The 23,231-nt window shown below is 49.8% G+C and overlaps 1 protein-coding gene across 1 annotated transcript in view; it reads left to right on the forward strand.

Moving 5' to 3' along the window:
• Adamts14 (ADAM metallopeptidase with thrombospondin type 1 motif 14) overlaps positions 1-15,884 on the forward strand; it is a 58,852-nt gene extending 42,968 nt beyond the window's left edge. Inside the window, exons 12-22 of the mRNA XM_090345535.1 lie at positions 1,038-1,213; positions 3,412-3,545; positions 3,912-4,035; positions 4,726-4,803; positions 6,243-6,406; positions 7,779-7,947; positions 8,354-8,486; positions 10,072-10,279; positions 12,668-12,797; positions 13,205-13,255; positions 15,011-15,884. Of these exons, the coding sequence (XP_090201661.1) occupies positions 1,038-1,213; positions 3,412-3,545; positions 3,912-4,035; positions 4,726-4,803; positions 6,243-6,406; positions 7,779-7,947; positions 8,354-8,486; positions 10,072-10,279; positions 12,668-12,797; positions 13,205-13,255; positions 15,011-15,507 (1,864 nt within the window). The 3' untranslated portion in view covers positions 15,508-15,884. The remainder of the gene's footprint in view (positions 1-1,037; positions 1,214-3,411; positions 3,546-3,911; positions 4,036-4,725; positions 4,804-6,242; positions 6,407-7,778; positions 7,948-8,353; positions 8,487-10,071; positions 10,280-12,667; positions 12,798-13,204; positions 13,256-15,010) is intronic.
• The last annotated feature ends 7,347 nt before the right edge of the window (positions 15,885-23,231 follow it).

Below are 23,231 nucleotides of genomic sequence, written 5' to 3' on the forward strand. Positions count from 1 at the left end.
TCTGAGCTAGGCAGGACGCTAAGCTTTAGTCCCTATAGTTCCAGTGTCTCCATGAACCCAGGGCATTGTTAGCCTAGGGTACTTGGATACTTAGTTTTACCCATCCTTCTGAGTAAGGAAGAAAAAGAGAGAGAAAGGCATTTACAATAGCCTCATAGCTCTTATTCACATAGAATAAGCTATGATAGATTTTTTTTTTAGCAGTACTAGAGTTTGAACCCAGGGCCTGGAACTTGGTAGGCAAACTCTCTACCACTTGAGCCACGCATTTTAAAGTTATTTTTCAGATAGATTCTTGGTATGCCTGGACTGGCTTGGGCTATGATCCTACTATCTATGTTTCCCTCTTAGCTGGGTTCATAGGCAAGCACCACTATACCCTTCTTATTGATTGAGATAGTGTTTCTCTAACTTTTTGCCTTGGATGACCTTGAACCATGATCCTTTCCATCTCTGACTCCTGAGTAGTTGGGATTTGAGATGTAATAGTTTACAGGCTGTGCGCCCCTTCCCCCATTTTAATGGACAGTTAAGACACTGCAAAGCCAAGCCATTGGGCCAAATCTTCATGGTCAGGCCTTAGATACTAGCTTTGTGAATACAAGTTCAAATCTCTTTGACTCCCTCTTACATAGTTTATTATGACAGTAAATGGAAGTGGATATAAACAGAAGTCATTCATTGAGTACCTACTATATGCCAGGCACTTGTGTAATTTCTGGAGTAATATACAAGCAAGAATTGGAGATGGTATCTAGTCCCTGTGTCTGGCTGTTTGGCTATCTGTCTCTATCTGACTCTTTCCAAATACAGTGGGGCAGGTGGGGTATATCTGAAGGATGGCACAGTCAGGAAAGAAAACTGGAAGTCTCTGAGCTCAGCAGCCCCCGTGCTGTGCTCACTTTTGAGCTGATAAGTTAGTGGAGCCTTATGATGCTGCCCTGTAGAATCCGCTGCCCCTTGCAACCATGTGGGGCACTTCTCCCCCTCTTCCAGTCTTCCCAGCCAGGTCATCTGGCCTCTCTGTGTCATCTCAGCCCAGCCTATGGAGGCCGCCAGTGTTCAGGGCCCACATTTGAGTACCAGATCTGCAACAGTGAGGAGTGTCCAGGGCCCTATGAGGACTTCCGGGCCCAGCAGTGTGCCAAGCGCAACTCCTACTACATCCACCAGAATGCCAAGCACAGCTGGATCCCCTACGAGCCTGAGGATGGTGAGTGAGCCTCTTTGTCTATGGCTGTCAGGCCTCCTTCCCATGCTACTAGTGAAGTGGAAGGATGGAGAGGTGCAAAAAAGGGGAATTGCCATATACCTTTGTGTAGGCGTGGTGCTCTGCATGTCTTTGGGGACACTGACTCTATAAGGCCATCCCTGGTTTACAGCTTCAACGAGAGCCCTTCACCCAGAAGGACTATAGAAGTATGGCAATATCACGGTTAGAACTGTGTGCCTTCCTGACATCTGCCCTTATGAAGAGGGTCTAGCTGGGTACTAGTAGCTCAAGTCTGTAATTTTTGCTATTCAGGAGGCTGAGAGCTAAGGATCACAAGTCAAAGCCAGCCAGGGCAGGAAAGTCCCCCCATGAGACTCTTATCTCCAGTTAACTGCTGAGACACCAAAAGCTGGAGGTATGGCTCAAGCAGTAGAGTGCTAGCCTTGAGTAAAAAGGCTATAAGGGACAGCATGGCCCTGAGTTCAAGACTCAGGACTAGCACAGACAGATAGATAGATAGATAGATAGATAGATAGATAGATAGATAGATAGATAGATAGATGGGGTCCAAAGAATCCAGAAACTCGTGCTGTTTATTAAAAGTGAGATGGGGGAAGTAGCTAACTTCCTGGAATTTGTCTCAAAATCTTACTGCCTGTCCACTTCCCAGCCCCTCCCAGGGGTTTAGGCACTCTTCATTTTATGAAATCAACATCTGAGGTGATGAATCCATCATTGATTCAGCAGTTGCACGAGTCAGAGCCTGTGGGGTCCTCATACTAACCTCTTCAGAGTACCCTGGGGCAGACTCATGCACAAGGTCAGGATTTGAGGACTAGCTGACATCAGCTGCTGTGTTTCTGGCCTGCTTCTGGGCTCTGTTAGGGGCAGACCCATGGGGCAGAGCACATGGAGTTTCAGAGCCTCCAGCTGGAAGGCTTTCACCATCTTCTGATCTTGCCACACCTGCTACACACACACACACACACACACACACACACACACACATGCACTCGCATGTGCACGCACACACACACACACATGCTTGCACGTATGCCTGTGCACGCACACACTCAAGCATGTGCGAGCTCACACACCAATCCTGAGGCTCGAACTCGGGGCCTAGGCACTGAGCTTGTTACCTCAAGGATAGTGCTCTACCAGTTGAGCCTCAGCTCTACTTGTGGCTTTTGGGGTTGTTTAGAGATAAGCCTCTCATGGACTTTTCCTGTCTAGGCTTGCTTCAAACTGCAGTCCTCAGCCTCCTGAGTAGCTAGGATTACAGGCGTAATCCACCTTCACCCAGCTTCTCTGTGTCCTTTAAAAGACCCTCTGCTGTGCCCCAGTAAGAACAGTCCCTCAAGACCCTCAACTCCTGTTCACAATGACAGACACTGGGAGGGACAGACAGAGGCCCACCATTGCCAGCTTCCTTGGGGAAGGGGAGGTTGTGCACAACTGCAGGGGACATTTTCTCTCTGCCTGAGTTCCTCACACTCTGGAGAGCTCACCACTCTTCTTCACCATCAGCTCCTGCTGCCGGGTACAGGCCAAGACATGCCTGTCTTCTGGACAGTTGGAGCCCCCAGATGGGAATCAGGAAGTTGGGGATGGGATGAATCCAGACTGCAGTCTTGAGTACTGAAGGCAAGAAGCCTGGTATCAGGTACCTGGGGAGCTGGACCACACAGGGTCCCTAGGAATGGCTATGGGAGAGGCTTACTTTGAAAGCCTTCTAGAACCATTCTGAAGTCAAACCAGCAGCCTAAGAGGGGAAAACAGGAAGGCCCTTGGGGTGGCTAGATTTCAGACTTTTCCCAGGATTGCGAGATAAATTCCAGGAAGTTAGCTAAGCCCCCAACCTCGCTTTTTCTAAGAAATACAGCAAATGTTTATATTTTCTCTGGCACCTCCTTTTAAGGACATCAGAAGCCTACAGAGAGCAAAAGAGGAGAACATTCCATTGTTAGAAGCAGAAAGGACCCTTGTTCTTTGCATTCTGGCACCCCACTGCCAACTCCAAATACAGGGCACTGTTTTGTCTCATGCTCACTCCGTCTTCTGATTGGGTACACCTGTGAAGATGCTAAGGTGCCGTGGGCATTCTGTCTGTGCTAATAAGTTACTGCTTCCCACTGGCAGTGGAGAGCAGTCTGCAAGTCCAGCAGGGCTCAGTAAGGTGTCTCCTCCCCACACAGATGCCCAGAAATGTGAGCTGATCTGCCAGTCAGCGGACACAGGAGATGTGGTGTTCATGAATCAGGTGGTCCACGATGGGACACGTTGCAGCTACAGGGACCCATACAGCGTCTGTGCCCGAGGCGAGTGTGTGGTGAGTGCCTTGCCCAGCCTCCCATCCTCTGCCTGCTCCTGGGGCCTGGAGGACTGGGCTACCTATCTTCTGCTTTCTGAGAAGGATGGCTGCTCCCGTTACACTTCATTACCACCACAGCCCAGGACTTCTGGGAAGGTGTCTCTTACTGCTGGCCTTATTGAGGGGAGAGGAGGTGGAAAGACTCATTACCACACTGTGTTCAAGACCTGGCCAATGCTGCGGGGTAAATTTTCTGGAGCCCTCTTGGACCAGAGTTCCTGCCTTGGCCAGGGCTTGAGGACGAGGAAGAGAGTCAGGCTTCTGGCCTGGTCCGGGGTGATGGGTGATGGAGCCTCCTCTCACTGACCTCTGCTCTGGCCTCAGCCTGTAGGCTGTGACAAAGAGGTGGGGTCCATGAAGGCAGATGACAAGTGTGGAGTCTGCGGCGGGGACAACGCCCACTGCAGGACTGTGAAGGGGACACTGGGCAAGCCTTCCAAGCAAGCAGGTAAGCAGGCTAGGGCATCCATAGATGGGTTTCCCTCCTTGAGTGAGGTTTACTAGAGTTCAAGATGGGACCAGGAGTCAGGAGCTTGTCCCCAGACTTTCCCAGACAGCTAGACATGGGTGACCCCATCTTCCTGTATGCTGGTGCTTAGACCTCAGGAACTGTGAGCCATGTGTCCATCTGGATGACATCTTATGACAGGAAGGAACCTAACCCTCTCTTTGGCTCTGGGATCAAGGGGTCAGAGTGATCTGAGGATGTGGCTGAGACAACACTGGTAGTTTTCCTTGCCCCGCCCCCCCTTTAAAATAACCGGTGGCATACCCTGTTTTGGTCTCCTGGTAGTTGTGAGTTACTTCACGGGGCCAGATATGAGTCTTTTATACTTAAGTATAAATTAGATCTACTTTGAAAAAGTCAAGAAAATGGGAGCTGGTAATAGCACCTAGGGCAATGCTTACAGTGGCCCTGGATTCCCAGGAACCTAGACCAATAACATGTTGTCTGCTTTCCCAAACAGTCCTGGCCTCCCCAGCCTGTAGAAGAAGGTCCCACCCCTGTTTTACAGATGCACAAACATGTTCAGATTGATTTTGTTCTTGATTCCCCATTGGACTGAGGTAGGATACTCTGCTAGGGCCATCTGCTAAGAACACTCACTGCTTTTCCTGGATCCTCCTGTGTCAGCAGCCACCAAACTTGTGCAGATCCCAGCGGGTGCCAGGCATATCCAGATCGACATGCTAGAGAAGGCTCCCCATCGCATTGGTGAGTGCCAGGCCTGCCTGCAGGCTTGAGGGGCAGGGAGAGCCCGGTGTGAATCCAGGGCAAGTGGAATTTCACAGGCTTGGATGGGATGGGGGCAGAGAACTCCTTTAATTTATTTTAGTTTTATTTCTGTTTTGATTTTGACAGTCATGGGGTTTGAACTTAAGACCCAGGCACTGTCCTTGAGCTCTTTTGCTCAAAGCTAGCACTCTGCTATTTTGAACCACAGCACCACTTCCAATGTTCTGGTTAATTGGAGGTGGGTTGGCCTTGAACTATACTCCTCAGTCTCCTGAGTAGCTAGGATCATAAGAATGAGCCACCAGTACCTGGCTTTATTTTATTTTTAAATGTATGCTGAGTGATTCGCATATCCCATGCTTTGCCTTTGAAAAGGTCTAGTGATTAGCTCCAGCCCCATGTGTACCCCTGAGGCCTGGACTCATTTCTTTGCTGGAGACAGTGATGACTCAGATTTCTTGTGCATTTAGATGGAACATCTTCACAGCCAGATGGGGAGGACTCCTCCTGGACACCCAGGGCTCCTCCCTGCCCCTCTCTTCCTTTAGCTGCAAGGGCCCCAGGTTGTCATCCTTCCCCCAGCCTTGGCTATTTCTGGGGTGGCTGAGGGTGCACCAGGACCTTGGCTGCCTGGTTTCACTGCACAGGACGTCCTGCTACCACTTCTCAGTACCCAGTTGCAAGTTGCTCACCCCCTAGGATGTTAAGGGATCAAGATCTCTGGAGACTTGTACATCTGAGTCCTGAGCTGAGCCCCATGCTGGGCAAGGTCCCCAAGAGGGAGCTGTGCTAGCAGGCTGCTGAGAACACTGGGGTGTTTATAATCACAGAAAGTGTGCAGAGCTGGCCATGTTCTGTTTTCACGATGGTAGTCTGTCACGACATGCTCTCCACGGACGCTGTTGTACACCGGGCTCCTCTCACTTAGCAGTGCCCCACAGGGTGGGTTGCTGTTTCCTTCTCCCTCTCTGTGTGTGCTGGCTACAGCGACCAATCACACTTCTCAGATAGTCACATGTGGGACTATCTGAGTAGTTTGGCTAGGACCAGCCCAACTCCAGAGCAGGAAGTACTAACCTCTCAGCTCTGCTCTAGAAGCTGCAGGGAGGGCAGTGTCCCTGAGGGCAGAGTAATCTCAGGTGGCTTCCTGGAGGAGGACCTCATGCTGAGCAGTAACAACGAATGGAAATTAGCTGGTCAGGAAGGAGGGAGAGCTCTGATGGGGGAGTAGTGGTGTTGCACCAGTGTCCAGAGGCAGGTCACGTTTATTTAGGGGGCTTTGCATAAACCCATGTGGTGGGAGGGTAGGGGAGGAATGCTTGGGCCCAAGGGCCCTTCGGGAAGGTCTTTATTGTCATATTCGTGGGCCCCTGTAATCAAGGGGAATAGAAACCTGTGTGACCTTCTTCCCTGGCCAGCGGTGAAGAACCAGGTCACTGGCAGCTTCATCCTGAACCCCAAGGGCAAGGAAGCCTCTAGCCGGACCTTCACTGCTCTGGGTCTGGAGTGGGAGCACGTGGTGGAGGATGCCAAGGACAGCCTCAAGACCAGTGGACCTCTGCCCGAAGCCATCGCTGTCCTGGTGAGCCCTCCTGACTCTTGTCCCTGCTTACTGTCTCCGAGGGCCAGTCTGACATCATCTGTAGGAGGCCAAGGTGCACTCCATCTTGAAGCAGCTCTTTGTTTGTGCCCAAGCACTGGCAGGATGGCCAGGAGAAGGGAGTGGTGTCTCCTTACTGTCAGGAGGGCCCATGCTCTCCTTTACTGCAGGCTTCAAAACTGGGGCCTGGCAAGGGGACAGGGCTGATTTGGAAGTTCATCCTGACATCCAGCATCATTGTGCAGCATGATATGGCTCAGGCCCAAGTCCTCAAGTGTCTGTTTCAGGCCTTTAAGGCAACTGACCTGCAGTACCACCTGGCAGTGCCAGTCTCTGAGAAGGGGACAGAGCTATTGTCCTAGCCTGGGCGTATTTTTGCCCCGTCCGTTTAACCAAGCCTGGGCCAGGGCTCATAAAGCAGGGTTGTTAAGGCCAGGAGAGGTCCATCTGCCACCTGTGGCTCTGGTGGGCCACTGGGGGACCCTGGACAGGCTTTGTTCCAAGTGTAGTCTCTTCCAGTCAGGGAGGTCCTAGAGGACAGGCTGCTTAGCAACCGCCTCTTTTTTTTTTTTTTTGCCAGTCCTGGGCTTGAGCTCAGGGCCTGAGCACTGTCCTTGGACTTTCTCAAGGCTAGAGCTCTACCACTTGAGCCTCAGCACTATTTCCGGCTTTTTGTCTATGTATGTGGTACCAAGGAATCGAACCCGGTCTTTGTGCATGCTAGGCAAGCACTTTAACCACTAGGCCAAACTCCTGGCCAGCAACCACCTCTTGCCCCCAGGTAAGACCTAGCTGCTATGAGCAAGAGCCATGTCTCCTTCCCTTGTCAGAATGTAGGTTTGGCAGGGCACTGGTGGCCTCACACCTATAATCCTAGCTACTCAGGAGGCTGAGATCTGAGGATTGCAGTTGAAGCCAGCTGGGGCAGGAAAATCCGTGTGAGACTCTTATCTCCAATAAACTACTCAGAAAAAGCCTGAAGTGACACTGTGGCTCAAGTGGCAGGGTGCTAGCCTTGAGCACAGAGAGGTTCAGCGACAGTACCCAGGCCCTGAGTCCAAACCCTAGAACTGACCTAAAAAAAAAAAAGTAGGTCTGTGGAGGGAGGTGGTGCATTCCCTAGCATAGGGGTTGCTTTAGGCTTGGCACACAGCAATTGTTTAGTACAGGGCACAGGAGTTTGTAAAGGTGGTTACTGATGAGAGAGTCCTACATCTACAGCCACACCCAGCTCAGTCCCCATCCATGCCTGCCTCTGCCCCTACCCTTCCCCTCCCTGCCTTCCTCTACTCTGCTCCCTGCTTTTTTTTTTTTTTCCCTGCTTCCATGTCAGCTCTTGCTTGTCTTCCCTCAGGTGCTCCCCCCGGCTGAGGGCGGCCCCCGAGGTAGCCTGGCTTACAAGTATGTCATCCACGAGGACCTGCTGCCCCTCATCGGGAGCAACAACGTGCTCCTGGAGGAGACGGACACTTACGAGTGGGCGCTCAAGAGCTGGGCCCCCTGCACCAAGACCTGCGGAGGAGGTTTGTCTGTCCTGCTCTCCAGTGCCTGGGAAGGGCTGTGCATGGCCTCTGGGGAGGAGAGAAGCCAGAGGGGGGCTGATGTCTCCATATGATATGTACCCTGCCTCAGTTTCTCCTAAAAGAACTCCAGTGTGTGAAAGCTGTTCTGGGTAGGGTCTTGGGTTGGGGGTCCAGGGCAGGACTGCTGCCCGTAAGAGTTCTCCTGGCAGGGGAGGGGTATTGTCCAGAGCCGGCACTTCACCGGGGAGCGGTCAGTGGTGGAAGGTGTTTTGCAGTAGGTGGCTTGGGTGCCATGGAGGCAGATAGAAGGTAGAAATGTGCCTCTAGGTGTCTCAGAAGGTCTCCTCCCCAAGGATGTCTAGACGAGCGGGTCCTGGAATGATCCCCAACACTCTGCCCTTCACAGGTATCCAGTTCACCAAATACGGCTGCCGGCGCCGCCGGGACCACCACATGGTGCAGCGACACCTGTGCGACCACAAGAAGAGACCCAAGCCCATCCGCCGGCGCTGCAACCAGCACCCGTGCGCCCAGCCCGCGTGAGTGCTCCCAGCCTGTGAGTGCTCCTAGCCTGTGTGAGTGCTCCCAGCCCCCTGAGTGCTCCCATTCGGTGTGAATTCTCACATCCTGGATGAGAGCTCCCAGTCCTATGAGTACTCCAGCCCCTGTGAGTACTCTTCATCAGTACTGCTTGGCCTCAGTCCCTGGCCAGGATTCTGTCCACTGCTTCTTTTCTGCCTGATCATTGGCAGTCTTCAATGCCAAGCTTGCCAGTCTACAGCATGGGCTAGCCGGGGTTGGCATTCCCTAGCCTCTTTTGATCATATGGTCATGTTCTTTGGATTGTTGAGGGGAGTGTGAGTGGCTTCCGAGAAGTGAAGACTCAAGGTCAAGCCTCTGACCTTGCTGCATAGCCAACCCCAGGACCTCCTCAATCTCTACCCAGCTTCCCTGGTCCCCACTCTAGGCAGTAAGAGGAGTAGCTGCCCCGTCTGGAACTGCAGAGGCCCTCCTGCAAAAGAATCTTCCTGGGCAGGGCACAAGGACACTATCTAGGTTTCCCTATGCCCTGGGACTGGAGAAGGCCCAGCCAGGACTAGATATGTGATCAGGGGCCATGACTAGAGCTGGAGACCAGACCTTCAGACCCAGCTCTCTGGTGCTTGAGATAGCTTCATCCTTCCCTCTGAGCACTTCTCTTCCATTTACCACTTAGCATTGTCATTCACTCCCCCCGCCCCCTGCCCCCTCCCCCCCTCCCGCCCTCCCTGCCACAGTGATTCCCAAATGTATGTGCAGGGCCCTGTCGGCCTGAGAACCTTGGATGTGCCACCCACTCTCAACCTTGGGCTTCCTGTTTTCTGAAGGACACAGGCTGACTTTGGGGATGTAGCTCAGAGAACCCAGGTTTACCAAAAGAAACATCAGGAAATGGGGAGGAGCTTCCCTCACCCCCATCTCACCAGCACATTTGGCTGCTAACTCATCCATGGCCTGAGTTAGATGCCAGTAGAAGTTGCTTTGCCCCCAAGACGCTTGCCAACCCCCTCCCCATAGAAGTGACACCTTCACAAGTGTGACTTTGAGGGCTGTGAGTTTGGCCTGTGGTAGAGTGCTTGCCTAGCATGCAGGAAGACCAGGGTTCGATTCCTTAGTACCACATACATAGAAAAAAAGCCAGAAGTGGTGCTATGGCTCAGGTGGCCCAAGGACAGTGCTCGGACCCTGAGTACAAGCCCCAGGACCGGCAAAAAGAAAAAAGTATGACTTTGAGCGGTACCGGGCCTTTCTGTGGAACCACCTGCACACAGTCACAAAGGAATATTTATGGGATATTGAAGCCATCCTGATGTACAGTGGAATAACAGAGGCCTAGCAGGATTGAGACATTGCTAAAGGACAAGTGGGGTGCCAGGACTTGAAACGTATAATGAACTAACTGTAAATAGGAAACAGCAGAAAGAGTGGAGACATCCCTGAGGCCACACAGACTGAGGTGGACCGATTATCCTGCTGGAAACATTCAAACGTCCAAGCCTGCTGCTGTGTCAGGAACTGGGGCACTCTGTAGACAGGTGTCCCCCGGGTCCCACTTCCATCACCTTTTGTCCTATCTGTGTCCAGGTGGGTGATGGAGGAGTGGAGTGCCTGCAGCCGGAGCTGTGGGAAGCTGGGGGTACAGACCCGGGGAGTACAGTGCCTTCTGCCCACCTCCAATGGTACTCACAAGGCCATGCCGGCCAAGGCCTGCCCTGGGGACCGTCCAGAAGCCCGGAGGCCCTGCCACCGCGTGCCTTGCCCAGCACAGTGGAGGACAGGAGCCTGGTCCCAGGTAAGGAGTCCTCAGGGATGGGAAGTACATGGGCAGAGGTGGCGATGGGAAGGATCTGAGGGGTTTTCTGGCGTGTCTGAATATCTCCCTGCATCTGAGCTGTTTCATTTTTTCTGGAAATACAGGAGAGTAGCTCCCACATGCTGTACTGAGGGTCTATGCTAGAGTTTACATTCATTTACATAGCTACCAAGTTCACACAGCACCAGGAGGCATGAGTTAATACCAAGAATTCAGATGAGCAAACGAGAGCACATTCTTAAATATAAGACATATTTACCTAGTGCAGCTGTGGGCTAAGGGGTTGAACAAGGAACCCCATATCAACCACCAGTCTGGTCCTTGACCTCATGGATCTTAGGGTTCAGTAAGGGATGCAAGAGGCCCATCAACCAATGCAGAAGTAGAGCTTCAGATCCGGGCTGGGGCTGTGCAAGGCGATGGGGAATGTGATCAAGGACACGGATAGAGAGTAATCAGGTAGGGGCTGCTTGCAATAGTGCATAATAGAGAATTTAAAAAAAATTGAGTGGTACTGGGATTTGAACTCAGGGCCTTATACTGGCTAGGTAGATGCTATACTCCAACCCTATAACAGAACTAAAATTCCTGAGCTGGGCACTAGTGCCTTTAATCCTAGCTACTCAGGAGGCTGAGAAACAGAGTCCAGGCTGGGCAGAAAATTCCAGGAGACTCTATCTCAAAAAAAAAAAACAAAAGGGTTGAGTTTGGCCTAGTGGTAGAGTGCTTGCCTAGCATGCACAAGACCAGGGTTCAATTCCTCAGTACCATATACATAGAAAAAAAGCTGGAAGTGGTGCTGTGGCTCAAGTGATACAACACTAACCTCGAGGAAAAAACAAAACTCTAAAATACAAGCCTTGAGATGTGGGTCAGGTGTTAGGAGTACCAGTTGAGGAAGCAAGCTGAGTGAACATGAAATCCTGGGTTCAAAACCCAGTACTTCTTTTCTCTTAAAAAAAAAAAAAAAAAAGGAAGAACCAAAATTCCCCACTTGGGGGTATAGCTCAGTGGTGATGCATTTACCTAGCAGGTTAGAGGCCCAAGGGTCAATCCCCAGCATTTAAAAATAGAGGGAATAAAATCCCCTCTCACTGGGAGTTTGGCCTAGAGGTAGAATGCTTGCCTAGCATGCATGAAGGCCCAGGTTGATTCCTCGGTACCACATCCATAGAAAAAAGCTGGAAGTGGTGCTGAGGCTCAAGTGGTAGAGCTCTAGCCTTGAGAAATCCCAAGGACAGTGCTCAGGCCCTGAGCTCAAGCCCAGGACTGGCAAAAATAAATACATAAATAAATAAAAATCCCCTCTCAGCTCATGCAGATTTTATATTCTGAATACCATAGCTTTGTTTGTTTTTACACAAGACAGAAAGGTTGAAGGTCCTCCGAGGCCCTATTACAACACTAACAGTAGTCAGTGGAAATGTAGTCTCTTGTAAGACTGACGACCTCTCAAGGCTGTAGTTTGGAATTTCTCCTTCTCACAAGAGGATCAGCCTTGTTTGTCTCCTTGAGTCCTTTGATGGTCATGTCCTCTCTCCCCTTACCCCCGTCCCCCTAGTACAAGTGGAGTTTTATGAGTTCTTCCTCATCATCATCAGTGTCTAGGAAGTGACCCAGCCACTTTGGGCAGCCTTGCCTTTCTGAGGAGCTTGCAATGACCGCTGAGTGAGCATGAGCTGATCCACTTGTCCGAGTGTCAGGTGCAGGGGAAGGTGTATGTGGCAACCCTAGCGCACAGCATTGTTTCCCTTTTGTCCTCCAATCAGGGAGGAAGAGCTCATGCACTCACCTCTGGTGCTGGATCTGTCGGATCCCTGGATCAATACTGTCACACCAGAAGGGTCCATGGAGAACCTATGCCCCAACTCTCCTACTTTACAGAACTGGAAACAGTTGTGAGGGGGGGGGACGGGAAGGGTAGCAAATGCCACAAACCAGACACCTACATAGCCTAGGTCACGCCATGTGGTGGATCCAGACAGGGAGCTAGCTGGAGCACTACGTGAAATAGTTAAGAAGCAGGCACAGAGCACATACACACTGGACTCTAGTGTCAGTGGCTGGAATAGGGTGCAGATCTGCTCCAGAGCCAAGGGCTTACTGTTCAGGTTGTGGGAGGGCCTATAGGTCTCTAGTTCTTCAGCACTGATTTGTGAGAACCTGTCAGTGGGGGATGGGGTGTCCTGATGGGGCTATTGAGAGCAATCTCTGATGTCACTGTGGTTAAGTAAAGACATAGCGCCTCCTCTTTGCCCTTCCTGTCCCTGTGCTCTGGCTGAATTCTGAGCTCACTGGCCGGTCCTCTGTCTCTGTGTCCACCTAACTTGATGCTGGGTGCTGTGGCCTGGCTCTGCTCCTCTGCAGTGCTCCACCACCTGTGGAGAAGGCATCCAGCAGCGGCAGGTGGTGTGCAGGACTAATGCCAACAGTCTCGGGCAGTGCGATGGGAACAAGCCAGACACCATGCAGGCCTGCAGCCTGCCTGCCTGTTCAGGTGAGCAGATGGGGTGGGAGGCCTGGCCCAGAGCGTCTGCTGTCACTCATCTGGACATTGGGTCTGGGCCTGCCTTATATCCTGGCCTTTGGAAATTCTAAATATCTAAGAATCTGAAATCTATAACTTTGAAGATGAAAAAATACAGAATTCTATGTCTGAGCTTACAGGATACGTCACTGTCATTCCTTCAAATCACTCAAAATGTACAAAATTACCTTCATAATAGGTGTCAAGAAACATAAATGAATTTCATATTTAGACTTAGGTCTCATCCCCCAAATGCCTCATTATGTTACATGTAACTTCCAAAATAACTCATCCCCTTGCTGCAAATGTCTGCACTGAGCTTCTTCCAGTCCTAAGCATTTCAGATATGGGATGCTCACCTTTCTCCTTATGTGCAGGAGCTCTCCAGAATTCCACAGTGAAGGACTCCACCAACAGGATATCAGCAAGTGAGTGGACTCCTCAAACCTTCCCTCCTCAAACCTTTCAGAGGCTTGTGTTCCAACGTGAGCTGTGCAGGGAACAGAGCTGCCATGTTATCTGGGTGGCCTCAGTCTCCCCAGCCTGTTCTAGTCTCTAGAATTACAATGTGCTGGGAACTGAGAACTTTATTCCTAAATGTAGTACATTCATCTTTGGTGACAAAAATTTGACCTGGACTAATGAGATCTTTTATGCTTTGGCTGCAGAATGCTACCATATTTGGCAATAACGTGCCATTCCCAGTCTCCACTGAGGACATTTTGTAATATCTATTACTCTTCTGACCCCAAAGTTTGGAAACCATACCTGGTTCCAAGCCATTTTGGATTAGCTAAAGATAGAACTATGCTCCCAGGTCTGCTGGGATGAAATAATGACGGAGCTTATGCTCTGATGTCCCGAGTGGCCAGTTAACCACAAGTGACAGTCGCTCCATAGGTCATCCTCATATCTCTCCACTCATCCACCCATGAGTACCATGCTACACTGACCTTTCTTTCCCCTCCCTAGGTTTCTTCTCTTTCCCTCCCACCAAAAGTCAACCCTCAACTCCTAGTTAGAGGGCTAGCAGGTTGTGTGACCTTGTGCAAATCTCTGAGCTGTTCAGTTTCCCTACTCTGAGGCTAGCTAAGTTACTGGGGCTCCTTCCTCTATCCTTCCCCAAAATCAAGGGATTCTGATTCTGGGATGTTGGTGCCACCTAGAGGCTACTGGTATTCCTTCTGTGAAATCAATTCTTCTACCCTGCAGTCATCGCTGGCAAAAAAAAAAAAAAAAAAAAAAAAAAAAATGAGTAGCCTTTGAGCTCAGTCTAGAGAGCTCTGATTGAATTAATCACAGAAACATTGTAGATGCTATTTGAAACAAGGAACAACTAGAATCATGAGCAGCCCCTGTGCGCTTTATAAATGCAGTTAATAATTATACTGTTAGCATTTATTGGTACCCATCAGCACCATCCCCATTTTACAAGTGGAGAAACAGGCATGGAGAATGTAAGTGGTTTTGTTTTTTCAAGGCCTCACAGTTTTTAAGGGCTAGAAACTGGATCTGAATCCCCATCTTCTTAATTCAAATTTAGTGGTGGAAAATGTGATAATCTAGATGGGCCCTGACTAGTGTTATATACGTGGGCGACCTGCAGCCACAGCCTGACTGTTGATGCAGGGGTTACAGTTCTGTGGGTGGGTTGGGAGGGGGAGGGATTCCCACTTCTACCTGGAACAGTGTTCTCACGTTGGCACCCTGGCCACCAGGGCCCCCCTCCAGGTTCTGGCGGGAGGACCTGGGTGGGTACAGGTTATAGTGATCCCAGGGTACAGCTGAATCTATGAATGGATCACATAGATACAGGTTCTTAGATCCCTCACTCTGGAAGCCCCTGGAGGATTTATTGAAAAACAGTAAGGACCCCATTCCAGAGTTTTAGGTGCACCAGGTCTGGGTGGGGCCTGGGAATCTGCATTGTCTCTAAACCTTCAAGTGGTGCAGATCCTAGGTGGATTTCCCTACTTAGGGACCCACTACTCTAAGGGACATTAGTTCCTTCTCCTTTGGGAAGAGTTCTTTCCTTTCAGGTGGCCTGTGTCCACCTCTGGGAAACACCATTGTAACAAGGCCAGCGGGAGCAGAGGAGGGCGGATGGGCCATGGGTAGAGTGAGTGGGAATTAGACCTATGTGCTGGCATCGCCTCTGTCATTGGTCCTTGTGCTATGTGCAGCAGAGCCCTGCGTGGGGGACAGGTCCATCTTCTGCCAGATGGAAGTACTCGATCGCTACTGTGCCGTTCCTGGCTACTACCGACTGTGCTGTGAATCCTGTACCAAGAAGGCCTCAGGCCTCAACGCTAGCCTGGACCCCAGTCTGGCCTCACTATCTCCCTTCTCCACTCCTGGGAGTCCCTTACTGGAACCTAGGGCCACTATTGAGACCACAGAGCCTACCAGAGGGCCAGCAGGATCCACTGACCAGCAGCAAGGCCAGCCCACGCAACTCCCGGGACCACTGGGCACAAGTGCCTCTGTTACCCAGCCTCACTTGGATCCTGAGACACCGAGCTCCAGATCACTCAGGGACCCCTCTCCTGCCACTTCTCAGGGACCACCTTGGGGCTGGACCCAGGCAGCTGTGCCAACCTCCAAGGGTCAAGGACAGCCCTGGGAGGAGGACTCAAGGCATTGGGGCACCAGCCTTCCCACCACCTCCCCAGTGACTTGAGCTGGACCATGCCCCTCCCACCAGTCACCTTTTCACCATGTGACAGTGGGGCAGGGACAAGGACAGACTTCCTTTTAAATTATTTGCTTTCTTGTTCTTGTTTGGGGTTGTGGTGCTCTGTACCCCATGATGGGGAAAGGGGGGTGTGGCAAGGAGAGAAAGATCAGGGAAAGCCCTAACCAGAGATACCTCAGCCAGCAGCCCGAGACCTGACCTCTCAGGGGCCCTTGAGGCCTTTCCTGCCATGCCCAAGACTATGACTATGACCGAAGACCATCCAGCATTGCCTCCCCACAGCCGCTCGGTCAGGACAGATCTGAAACACACACTAGGAGCTGTCAGGGCTGTCTATGTTCCCAGGTCTTAGTAGGGACCCCAGATGCAAAGCAGGGCTGGGCGGGCTCAGAGGTAGAGCTGGGAGGTGGGGGGCTGCTTACAGGGCAGGTCCAGAAGTGGAGCTGAGATGAATGTGGAGGTGAGGCTTCCCTGCTACAGAGCTGGGAGGAGGTAAGAACCTCTCAGGCCCAGATCTCCTTAGCTGTAAACTCCATACAGATCCCCACACAGCTCTGCTGGCTAGCGCCAGGCCAGAGGCCACCTCTCCTTTGTTGACTAGCAGAGCTTGTGCCCACAACTCCACCTGCCCTTTTAACATGTCACCTTTGTCACTTCTAGTTATTGCAGGTTACAGGCTAGCCTCCCAGAGGAGGCTACCAGAGGAGGGGACCCAGACACTCTGGACCCCACGTTCTTGTCATGCAGGAGTTTCTAGACTGGTGCTTGACCCCCGCTTGCTCCAGGAACTGCAGCTTTTGTTGTCACTTGGGCTGGAAGAGGGGCTCCCTGGAAGGTGATAGGGGCTCAGAGGAGATGTGATTTCTCAAGCTGTGCCCCTCTGCCACCCCCTTTTACCAAATCCCACTCCTGCTAGAGTCAGGGCCCTCACAGCAAGCTGGAGCTGGAGCTGGGTTTGAGGTATGGGGTCCTGTGACGGGTGTTGGGGCACAGGGCTGAGGACCAGAGAGGTCAAGGGCAGGATATCAGCCTCTGCCCCACTGCTGGGCTTGAGTTAAGTCGGGCTCATTAGCTCTTCCTGTCACTGCCAAGGAGCAGTCCTCATCCCTCTGGCTCTCAGGAAGTGACCCGGGTCACACTTGTGGTGTGGAAGAGGTGCTATCAGTTCTTCCTTCCCCAGGCTGGAGGTTTGGTGCAATAGACCACAGGCCTGCAGCCTCCTTGAGGGAATATGGAGGCTGAGGGTTCTGGGATCTCTCTACTGTGCAGGTTCCTATGGGAACAGCCTGGCTTGGGATAAGAATACACATATTGTGAATTGGAAATCTTGGTATTTTAAATGTTATGTATTTATTCACATTATCCTTGATATTTTGTTTTGAATCTCCAAAGTGATGTGTGTGTGTGTGTGTGTGTGTGTGTGTGTGTGTGTGTATGCGCGCACGTGTGCTCACACACTCCCATGCATTTCCTGTCTCTTTTTCAGAGGAAGAAGACAATGAAGCCAGAGCACTAAGGTACTGCACTGGGCTATACTAGCAAGATGATTGGGGGTAGGAGCTGGCAGAGAGGGGACACAGAGGTTGTATGGTCTTGGAGACACATAGGAAGTAGCTTTGGGATTCCTGAAAGGCTTGTTAGAGATCAGAGCTTCCTAGAGGTGTTTTTTTTGGAAGGTGGTGAGTTCCTTCCGAGGAAGACACTAAACAGAACCTGGATCCCAGGTAAGACTGGATGTGTCTTTGAATAAGGAAGGCTGATACAAAATCACAGAATGCAATTTAAGACTGCCTATTGATCCATGTGTGCCAGGTGTGATACAAACACCTGCAATCCCAGTAGTCACCAGGTAGAGGCAGTAAAATTGTTTGTTTGTTTCCAGACTAGTCTACATAGCAAGTGCATGGCTACATCATGAGATTATCTTAACCTAAGACAAAGATCAGATCCACTCCTCATTCTTTGCCTGTATCAGATATCACTAATCTATGTCTGCAGTTTCAGTGTGCATATCCAGGTCTTCCCCTAGCATCTGTGTCATGGGAAGGAGTATGGAGACTACTTCTCTTCCTTCCTGCAAGGTCCTTACTAGCCTGTGTGTGGACGGAGCAGCCCTGTCAGGTCAAGCTCCATCTTGCCCTCCTCCACTCTAATTCACATAGCCCCCTTTTGCAAACAGTTGCCAGATGGCCCTAGGAGTGCACACATAAGAATCCTGCCACACCACTGAAGACTGACCAGGGAGATGCTAGCACAGGCCCCAGCAGTAGAATTAGAAGTCAGGCAGGAAATCCTGTGGATCCTGGTTCCAGAGCCTACAGAGAGGATCTTAGGTAGACCCTGGGCAGATACTTTTCCCTTGGCCTAGGCAATAAGCGTAGAGTGGGGCCCTTGAAGAGCCCCAGCACCCCAGCTCTCCCAGCAGTCCCGGCCCATTGTATGGAGCAGGAATAGCACATGGCAAACACATGCTGATGTGTCCTCCCTATCTTGTACCCATGGCAGGCATTGCCAGTGCATCTCTGCTCTCTCCCCTTGAGCCCTGCTTCTCCCTGTGAATCTTTTCCCATAGTGCTCTGGGTAGTACCACCATGGAGACAAGGAGGAGTGGCTGTATTGAAGATGATAACGTCTTATAACTCTAGAACCTTTGTTCAGGCACTGTCTTGAGCAGGAAGTAGGGCAACATCCATAAGCAGGAATGATCCTAGTACTTGAATGGAAGAAGGAAGATGTGGACACCAGCCCAAGGACCCTCCATGGAGAATGCGTCAGATACCTCTGGGGAGCCTCCAGGCTTCAGTATCCTGAGCCTACCTGTTCATCTCAGAAATGGGAAGGAAAAGCATTTATATATTTGCCTTGCTTGTCTGTGAAAACAAAAACTAACCCACTGGCACCAGTGGCTCATGCCTATAATCAAGCTGCTCCAGAGGCTGAGATCTGAGGATTGCAGTTCAAAGCTAGCCAGGAAAGGAAAGTCTGGTAGACTTACCTCCAGTGAAACACCAGAAAGCCAGAAGTAGAACAGCGATTTAAATGGTAGAGTGCTAGCTTGAGCATAAAAGGTAAAGGACAGCACCCAGGCTGAGTTCAAGACCCAGGACCAGCACACACACGCAAAAATAAGTGCATAATGAACAGCTTTTCTCTGTATCTTCTTTCTGCTTTTTTTCCATCTTATCAGCCTAGATCCACTGTTTTCCTTTTTCTCTTTTCAATTTTTTTTTTGCCAGTCCTGGGCTTGAATTCAGGGCCTGAGCACTGTCCTTGGGCTTTCTCAAGGCTAGAGCTCTGCCACTTGAGCCACAGCACCACTTCCGGCTTTTTTCTATGTATGTGGTACCAAGGAATTGAACCTAGGTCTTTGTGCATGCTAGGCAAGCAGTCTACCACTAGGCCAAACTCCCGGCCCCTCTTTTCAATTTTTTTAGTTCCTCAATTTTGTTCCCACACATAAAGGTAAAGGAAGAATAATACACATCTCTGTACTTTAATTTTGTTATGAACTACACTTTGGAAATCTTTCTGTACCAGAGTCATACCTGTAATCCCATTACTCAGGAGGCTGAGATCTGAGGATGGTAGTTTGAAGCCAGCCTGGACAGAAAAGTCCATGAGACTCCTACCTCTGATTAACTAAGAGCTAGAACTGGAACTGTGGCCCAAGTAGTACAGTGTCAGCATTAAGCGGAAAAGCTATCAGATGGCGCCCAGTCCCAGAGTTCAAGCCCTAGTACTGACACAAAGAAAAATAAAACTGTGTCCTAAAGACACTGGATACACATTTCCCAAATACTTCCCAAAAGATTGTTTATCTTTGAAGTCTCTCTAGTCATGCCATGAGATCAGTGTTGGATAGCATTTATAAAAGGGGATGAGAAGCTGGAGAGGGCTTAGGCCCTGCCTATTAAAATCAGTGTCCACTATTCTATCTGTTTATTGACCAAGCTAGAGTTCTGATTAGGAACAGTTCCTAACTGGATGAAGAAGCCAAGACTCAGAAAAGTCTTGTCACAAGTCATATGTCTGCTCTTCCCTTGTCTTCCTCTCTCCCATCCCCCAGCCCCTGCCCTAGCCAAGGAACTATGGAACTGACCACTAGAAAAAACTAAGCAGTCAGAAAACACTTTTTGTAGTGGATGGAACAGGACACCCCCTACCATTAAGTGTCTGCAGCTTATAATGTAATAAAATACACTTAACACAGAACTTTTCTTACTCCATGACTGGACAAGTCCCTCCCCCTCTGGAGCTCCACTTGGTTTACTAAACAGGCAATTGAGCTCAAGACTTACTGGGCAATAGTCCAACTAAGGGAAAGGGAAGCAGTTCAGTTGGTCTTGGCCCGGAGGCTACTGGTGCATGGATGAAAATCATCAGGGTATAGGGTAGGGGACAGCTGAATAAGCAGAGGAAGTCACAGCATATATAAAGGGATTACAGGTGCACAATGTAAGGCTGACCAACTCCAGGCAACCCTGGAAATGAGGGCGGGAACTACAGACACATTGCTGTAGTCAAGTGGACCAAAGATTTGGTTTCTCTGTTGCTTTGAGAGATCACTCAGTATTGATTTTCACAGGTTTGAATAAGTACTCCAAAAGTCAACTGAAACCTATCAACTCAGTAGGTTTGGCCTGTGGCCACTGTATGTGACCATTGGTCTGCTGGGCGTGCACAGTAAAGGATTCTCCTATCCAAGAGAGCACATCAACCTCTCATCCTTGGCCTTCTCCTTGACTTTCAAGTCCAGGTGGAATGACCTTAATGGGCCAGGATGTGGAAAGAGAATTCTCTCTGGCTCTGCCTGGACCAACAGGAAAGGGGGATGTGCACAGCTCGGGAAATAGAGCAGCTGGACTAGGGAGCCAAGAGACCTAGGTTTTGCCAATACATCTGAGAGGAGTCATATCTCCCTCTGTGCCTGTTTCTTTTTGATTTCATAATGACACTTGAGCACGTGGTGTGCTGTGTTTATTAGATACATGGGTCACTTACTAGCTGGCATCATTTGACCTCTCTCTGCTCCAATTTTCTTGTCTAAAATGGGCATGATAATGAAATATCATCTTACTGGCATGGCGATGGAAAGGGTAATACCTACATAGTGACTTCATTACTGGAACCCAACATGACTCTATAGTTTGAACTTAGAATCATAGATCACTAAAAAGTGGCCTGAGATCTGGAAGTGTAACAAAGAGATAGAGCACTTGCCTCATAGGCATGAGGACCTAGGTTAAGTCCTTAACACTGAAAATGTTTAAGAAGGAAGGAAGGAAGAAAGGGAGGGAGGGAGGGAAGGAGGAAAGGAAGGGAAGAGGGGAGATGAGGTGGGAAGGAGGGAAAGAAAAAGCATGCCACTGAACTGAGCAGTAGACTGAGCTCCCAAAAGAGAGAGGGCTTGCCCAGGGACAGATAGCTAGCTGGAGAGAGAATGGGTTCCTGGAGGTTTTTCCATGGCAGGCTTTGGGAGGAAGCCTGACATGCTCATACAACTTACCAGCCCTTCATTCAAGGCCTGGGCTGGATAGCTATCTATGATTCCCCCTGGGCAGCAAAACTGTCCAATACTGGCAATGTTAACATCTACTCTGAGGTAAAGGAGATGACCAGGACTCAGACAACTACTGCTATCTTCCTTCCCCTTTCTGCTCGAAGAACTTTCCCCAGCCCTTGATTCATCTCTGACAGCAAACAAACACCTACCCAAATGGACAAAACCTGAGCAGCAAGATATGCCCATCTAATGCCACCTATTCAAGTCTAACAAGCTCAAGGTATCAGATACAGAGCCTGATGTTTGATGGAATGTATTGATGCTGTGGCATATGGTAGATAAGAGGAATAGGGTGCAAGTCTTTTAGTCTCATTGGTGTGGTCTGGGGAGGGTCAAGGCAGGAAGGATCAATTTTGCAGAAGCAAAGCAGGGATGAAGTAGGAGTTGGTGCTGCCAAAAGCCAAGGTGACTAAGCAATTGGATAGCCCCCGGAACAAGTTAAAATAGCTATGGCCCTGGGATCCCATTGGTAAGAAAGTTAATGGTCACAAAAAGAGGTGGTGGGGGCCGGGCGTTTGGCCTAGTGACAGAGTGCTTGCCTAGCATGCACAAAGACCTGGGTTTGAGTCCATGGTACCACATACATAGAAAAAGCTTGAAGTGATGCAGTGGCTCAAGTGGTGGAGCACTAGCTTTGAGAAAGCCCAGAGACAGTGCTCAGCCCCTGAGTTCAAGCCCCAGGACTGGCAAAAAAAAAAAAAAAAGCTGATGACTGGTGTTTTATTACTACTTTACTTTGTTATTGTCTTTGTGATCTGCTTTGTGCATTTTATAGCTGGCTTTGACCTTGGCTATCTTCCAGCTTGAGGGAGAGCAGTCTGGGTTGATTTTTGCTTCTTTACAACCAAGTTATAGCCACAACATAATTACTGCCTGATGCTGATGGCTTACCCCTGTCATCCTTGTTACTTAGGAGGCTAGATCTGAGGATCAATGTTCAAACCCAGCCTGGACAGGAAAGTCCATGAGAGTTGTATCTCTGATTAGCCGCTCAAAAGCCAAAAGTTGAGCAGTGGTTCAAGTTGCAGAGTGCCATCCTTGAACGGAAAAGCTAAGTGATAAAATTCAGACCCTAAGTTCAAGCCCTAGTATCAACACACACACACACACACACACACACACACACACACAGAGTTACCATCACCACCACCAGCAACAACCCACAATGACTGTTATAGCATTTTTGTGGCTAGCTTTCTTTCCTTTCTCATACTAAATTGACCCAGAGGAAATACAATGCCAAAGAAGGGGTCACTTACATGAAAACCAGGAAAGGTCTCAATCAAAGCACCTGCTTTGGAAGAGACTCACTAGAGATGGAATTAGCCATTTGGGGACAACTGATAAAGGCTGTAGAAATGAAAGTGTGCCTTATTCCCCCCAAATGGTGCAAGGATAGAAAACAGCAAAAAGACGTCTACACACATCATAGTCCTCTTGGTTTGGTGGAGAAAGAAACGAGGACTGTGGATTTGAGCTTCTGGTAAATGTTTCATTTCGTACATGAAATGAAAGAACCCAATGTAGAAAGACCAGAACAAGAAAGCTATAGAGACAGAAAATGGATGGGTGGTTTAGTGGAGGGAAAGGGGAGTGCTGGCTAATGGGCATGGGTATCTCTTTTTGGAATGATGGAATGGAAACTGCTTGTGTTGCCCACTAAATACTAACCGCCATTGAACTGTACCCATTAAATGGCTAGATTTTTATCGGGTATTGATTAGGTCTCCATAAAAGCTGTCATATATTTTAAAAACAGGGGAAATTGGGTGTAGAAGAATGCATGAACTCTGTGCTATTTTCAGAGGTTTTCTATGATCCTGAAACAGTTCTAAGAGTCAAGGTTTCTTTAAAAGGAATTGCAAGGTGAGAGTATGGAAACCTAGTTCACTCAGTGTTTCCTCAGACCCCGGATCTGGAGGGTGAAACAGAACTTCTGATCCCCAAGGAGATGCTGAGGGAGAACACATGGCCACATAAAAGAAGTGCAGTGGGAAGGCATACTCTTGTGTGGCAAGCTTACACAAACTACAGAGGAAGAAGCAAAGAAATACACTATGGTTTGAACATGTCAACCAATGCTTAGTTCCAATGCCACCAGTACTCAGGGGATAGGACTCAAGCAAGGATTTAGATTGTGAAGGTT

The sequence above is a fragment of the Megascapheus bottae genome, chromosome 15, assembly GCF_031878675.1.
Source record: "Megascapheus bottae isolate mThoBot1 chromosome 15, mThoBot2.hap1, whole genome shotgun sequence".
Taxonomy (NCBI): Eukaryota; Metazoa; Chordata; class Mammalia; order Rodentia; family Geomyidae; genus Megascapheus; species Megascapheus bottae.